Raw genomic sequence first — 5,044 nt, 5'->3', positions numbered from 1 at the left:
CAAAGCACAGACTCTTCTAGAGGTTTAAGTCACATCCCAGCAGCCACTCTTAGAAATGCCTGAAAGAGACACAGAATACTGCTGTGAAACTCACAACTTAATTTCATCTGTTTAAATATACACATGTATGAACAAACAGCACCACACTGTGTGTATTATGTGAAACTCACACACAGAAGAGGAGGGATGTTCATGATGTGGATAAAGAGAACAGGAAAAGCTGCCAGCATCTCTGCTGACCGACACAAACATGTTGGTGGATTTTGTATATATTAAATACTGTCTATTCTTCATCCAGTAATAGTAAACCCCAGAGGTCAAATCACAGGAAGAATCACAGATCAGTTCTACTGTCTCCTCTCTCGGGTCTGTAGACGCAGGATTCATCCTCACCTGCAAGACTGAATACAGCAAAAATTAAGAAAACTTCATCACATATCAAATGAAAACAGCTGAAGTGACCAGAATCTCGACTCAGTTTCACCTGTGACTGTTAGACTGACGGCCGCTGAGCTGAGATGTTTAACTCCATCATTCATGATGAACATTAGCTGATATTCTCCAGAGTCTCTCTCTCTCACGTCTGATATTGTGAGTTCTGATTGGTAATTACTGCTGATCTGTTTCACCCGTCCTGAGTAGTCTGAGTCTAAAGCCAAATCTTCAGGTTCTTTGTTTTTTCTCCAGTTTGTACTTTGTTTCTCACTGAACCAGAACACAGTGTTGATTTTGATGCTGAAGTAAAAGCACTTCAGTGTCACTTCTGTCCCCTTCACAGCACAAATACTCTGTTGACTACAGGTCACAGCGAGGCGGTCTAATGTTACAGGGCCTGAACAAGAAAATATTATTGAGATGAAATAATAGCAAATATTACTAAAATAATAGTGCATCCAGACTGATGAATCTGCTTCTGAAATATATGTATACGACCAATCCATTTTAATGAATAAAAATAAAGTCCTGTGAGTTAATTTAGACCAAAATTCAGACTGACGTTCAGCCCTACTGGACATTTAGTAAAACTGATCTTAAATGATTTCAACTGTTTGAAAATACAGAGCAATAATGATCAAAATAAATCAAAATAAACACTCTCAGAACATTTCAAAGATAATTGGAGACACATTTAAACGAAAACCTTACAGAGGAGAAAAACACACAGTAATGCTCAAACCTGGAAGGAGCAGCAGCAGGATCAGCGGTGAGAGTCTGGAGTTCATAATCTTCACTTTGTGTAAATTCACATAAACTATGAAAGACACAGAGCTGCTCGTCCTGAAAAAGGAAACTCAATGAGTTTCACAGTGACTTGAAGGGTCATTGCAGTTTAGAAGATTCATCAGTCTGTTATCTTAGTTCATGCTACCCCATTAAAATCATGAAAACAGTAACAGTTTACTTAAGATGACATTTTAAATGCGATCAAATATTAGCTTTGCCTACATTACATGTTGCTGTTCTCTGATGTTAGTTGCTGTTTCTACTGTCTGTTGTATAAGTAGTTGCAGACTTTCTGCTGACTTTACTTCCTTCCTGTTTCTTACTGACACACTAGGGCAAAAAAAAGTTATTTATATTATTTATTTTTTTTTGTCAGAGAAAGGAGATGCTTACTCTTCAGAAAACGTTTACGGTCAAACTGAACTCAGGACTTATGAGCTGAGCTTATTAATTAAACCTTGAGATATTTTGTTATTTTCTATTAGTAATGTGTTATTTTCTATAAGTAATTTCAAATCAAAATCTAAATAGACATTTTCAGCAGATTTTCGTTTTTGGGTGAACTGTTGCTTTAAGCGTTGGCTTCTGAGCAGTGGGCAGTATGTTTATATGCGGTGGGAAATTTGCCAGAAGTGAAGGTTGTGCTGATGATGTAAGCAGCATAAACTGAAGGCAAATATTATGTTTGATCATTTTTCCCACAAAAACTTTGGTAACTGGGAATCATAAGCTGAAGGAAACAAACACACATATATTAATTTACTTTAAACTGCACCATAAGATATTTATTTTTATAGGCACAGGATTATGGGATAGCCTATCACAGGCAGCAACAGACACATCTTCAATAACCAACAAGATAAATCTTAGAAGGCAGGATGTTTCATTATGTTGTTTTTCTCTGACCTACAGTAAATAACAAACATCAAATGGTCCTAAAAATTTATTAAATTTAACCCTTGTGTGGTGTTCATACTTTTGTTATTCAGCCAGTGTTCATGGGTCTGGTGGACCTGCTGCATTTTTGGGTTTTAATTCAACAATACTCAACAGATGTTTACTTCATCCCAATTACAAGCAATATAAAAAGCATGCATGGATAATATTTGCCCTTTACTTTGTTAGAGCACAATTATGAATTAGTACAGTATGAAGGAGTACAGTATGTGGTCATTTGTTCTGATTTATGTTCTTCACAGAAAATGAGCCAAGGCCAATGGGTCTGAGTTTGAAAAAACAATTAATCATATCATTTTTCTTTTGATAAAAAATTAAAACGGGTCCCAAAGACCTGAACACCATACAAGGGTTAAGTAGCACAATGCCTAGACTCAAAAGTCAACAGAAGTACATGTCTAAGACTGTACTAGGTGGGGTTCAACACACAATTTATGATTATGAGGAGCTTTATCCACGGTGCCACATTCAGCTAGACCTGCAGCCAAACAGACAAACTAAGATGAGAGTGTCAGGCAAAAGAGAGATATTTGTAGCAAACACAAACAGTTCACTAGATGTCGCTGTCTCCAAACTGCTAGGACACTTTCAGAACACGTTATTTATTATACTGTTGGTTATGAGCAGATTTATATATATTTTTTTTCCTGACCAAAAGGTGGCGCTGTCTTTTCAGGAAATCACAGATCATGGAAGTAACTCTACCAAGTCTTAAATAGAAAGTCTGAAATATAAAAATATGAGTCTTGAAATATAAAATATGAAAGTGTGTACTCATACCGGAATAAAGAAAAAATAAGATAAAAAATAAACAGAACAGTCACTCCTTCACTTAAGGCGAAACCTTACATGATCTTTAAAAATAGAACAAAATAGTGCTTCTTAGATTTTGCTGAAGGAAGAGAAATGAAAGACCAAAACCCAGATTTCTTTTGGCAGACATTTTCAATGCTGTTTTTTTTTTTTAATGAAAAACAAGGAGAGAGGGAGAGAGAGAGAGAGAGAGAGAGAGAGAGAGAGAGAGAGACTTTGTTAATAAACAGTTTGAAATCTGAAGAAAGGCTCATACTATGAATAAATCTGATCATTAGACTATGCAGACTAACAGTCATTGATATGTCACTGTCTATGACATCACAGTATTACTGATGTTGCTGCTGACAGTTCTGACTGTTGCTAGGTGATGATGTCACAATGGAAGAGCACAATGACATCACTCCAGCGGCTCTGATGGACAGACAGCAGATGTACAGATGTGGAGCATCAGATTCTGAGACAGACAAATACAAAAACATTAAATACATTTAAACCAATGTTGCTGCCATTGCATCTTTTATATTATAGCAGATTCTCTATATACATAATTTCTCACCTTCGTTTTCGGTTTGGTTTTGAAATGAGACGCATTTTGATGAAAAACCTGGTTTGATGAAAATCTGAATTAATTTCAATATATTCACTGTATGAATATAAAAAATGTAACTAGATGTTTTACTCACCACATCCACAGAGCCGCTATTATGAGAAACTGAGGTAAAAACACCAGCAGAGTGACTGTATAATGGCTGAACGCTGTGCTGTCCACTGGATCTTCACAACACAAAGAAGTGAATCAAGACTATCAGAGAAACCACCTGAACTCAAACATTTCACACTGAAGCACATGTATCATGCGAGATGTGTTACCTTCTACAGCACAGGAATACTGGTGAAGCTCTTCAATGCTGGCTGAGTCCAGGTACAGCTTGTTGTCTTTAGTGAATCCATCCGTTACCTGTCGTCCGTTCTTGTACCAGATATAAGTATGTTTGTTGTTCAGAGTGCATTTAGTTGAACAGATTAATGTCACTTCCTGTCCCTCTGATAAAATGTCTGGGCTTCTTGTTACCTGTGTATCTGAAGCACAGAATTAAAGTACTATAAAGCTGAGCTTAACAGTGAATTTGAGTGACATGGAAAATAAAAACTTGATATAATGGCGCTGTAGTCTGTCTGTGAACAGTTTCCCACCATTGGTGGCATTAAAATCTTATCATTCACTGTTGATCAAATTAATTATGATCATTTACTTGTAACAGTAAGAATGACTCCAGGTGATTCAGAGTATTTGCCGTTTGTAGTGTTAGTGATGAACCTGAATCGATATTCTCCAGAGTCGCTGATCTTGAGCTCTTTGATTCTCAGTTTGTTCCCCACATACTCCACACGACCAGCAAACCGATGCTCCTCACGCAGATCCTTCCAGGCCGAACGTAATGCCAGAATGTTTTATATACAGTAGAACCAGAGGGATGTGAGTATGTACAGGAAATGTCTACTGTTGAGCCCACCAAAGCACAGACTCTTCTAGAGGTGTAAGTCACATCCCAGCAGCCACTCTTAGAAATGCCTGAAAGAGACACAGAATACTGCTGTGAAACTCACAACTTAATTTCATCTGTTTAAATATACACATGTATGAACAAACAGCACCACACTGTGTGTATTATGTGAAACTCACACTCAGAAGAGGAGGGATGTTCATGATGTGGATAAAGAGAACAGGAAAAGCTGCCAGCATCTCTGCTGACTGACACAAACATGTTGGTGGACTTTGTATATATTAAATACTGTCTATTCTTCATCCAGTAATAGTAAACCCCAGAGGTCAAATCACAGGAAGAATCACAGATCAGTTCTACTGTCTCATCTCTCAGGTCTGTAGACACAGTATTCATCCTCACCTGCAAGACTGAATAGAGTAAAAATTAAGAAAACTTCATCACATATCAAATGAAAACAGCTGAAGTGACCAGAATCTCGACTCAGTTTCACCTGTGACTGTTAGACTGACGGCCGCTGAGCTGAGATGTTTAACTCCATC

The 5,044-nt window shown here is 37.3% G+C and overlaps 2 protein-coding genes across 2 annotated transcripts in view; both read right to left on the bottom strand.

The window, feature by feature from the left end:
• LOC107655395 (sialoadhesin) overlaps positions 1–1,513 on the bottom strand; it is a 3,778-nt gene extending 2,265 nt beyond the window's left edge. Inside the window, exons 1-4 of the mRNA XM_016442870.1 lie at positions 1,447–1,513; positions 1,178–1,278; positions 485–832; positions 171–401 (exon numbers count right to left, since the gene is read on the bottom strand). Coding sequence (XP_016298356.1) covers positions 171–401; positions 485–832; positions 1,178–1,278; positions 1,447–1,448 — 682 coding nt within the window. The 5' untranslated portion in view covers positions 1,449–1,513. The remainder of the gene's footprint in view (positions 1–170; positions 402–484; positions 833–1,177; positions 1,279–1,446) is intronic.
• Positions 1,514–3,247: 1,734 nt separating this feature from the next.
• Positions 3,248–5,044, bottom strand: part of LOC107655399 (sialoadhesin-like) — a 4,584-nt gene continuing 2,787 nt past the window's right edge. The window contains exons 6-10 of the mRNA XM_016442872.1: positions 4,251–4,315; positions 3,868–4,077; positions 3,681–3,771; positions 3,554–3,601; positions 3,248–3,451 (exon numbers count right to left, since the gene is read on the bottom strand). Of these exons, the coding sequence (XP_016298358.1) occupies positions 3,445–3,451; positions 3,554–3,601; positions 3,681–3,771; positions 3,868–4,077; positions 4,251–4,315 (421 nt within the window). The 3' untranslated portion in view covers positions 3,248–3,444. The remainder of the gene's footprint in view (positions 3,452–3,553; positions 3,602–3,680; positions 3,772–3,867; positions 4,078–4,250; positions 4,316–5,044) is intronic.

The sequence above is a fragment of the Sinocyclocheilus anshuiensis genome, unplaced genomic scaffold, assembly GCF_001515605.1.
Source record: "Sinocyclocheilus anshuiensis isolate Anshui unplaced genomic scaffold, SAMN03320099.WGS_v1.1 scaffold880, whole genome shotgun sequence".
In the NCBI taxonomy this organism is placed as follows: domain Eukaryota; kingdom Metazoa; phylum Chordata; class Actinopteri; order Cypriniformes; family Cyprinidae; genus Sinocyclocheilus; species Sinocyclocheilus anshuiensis.
This window is presented reverse-complemented; position numbering and strand designations above follow the sequence as displayed.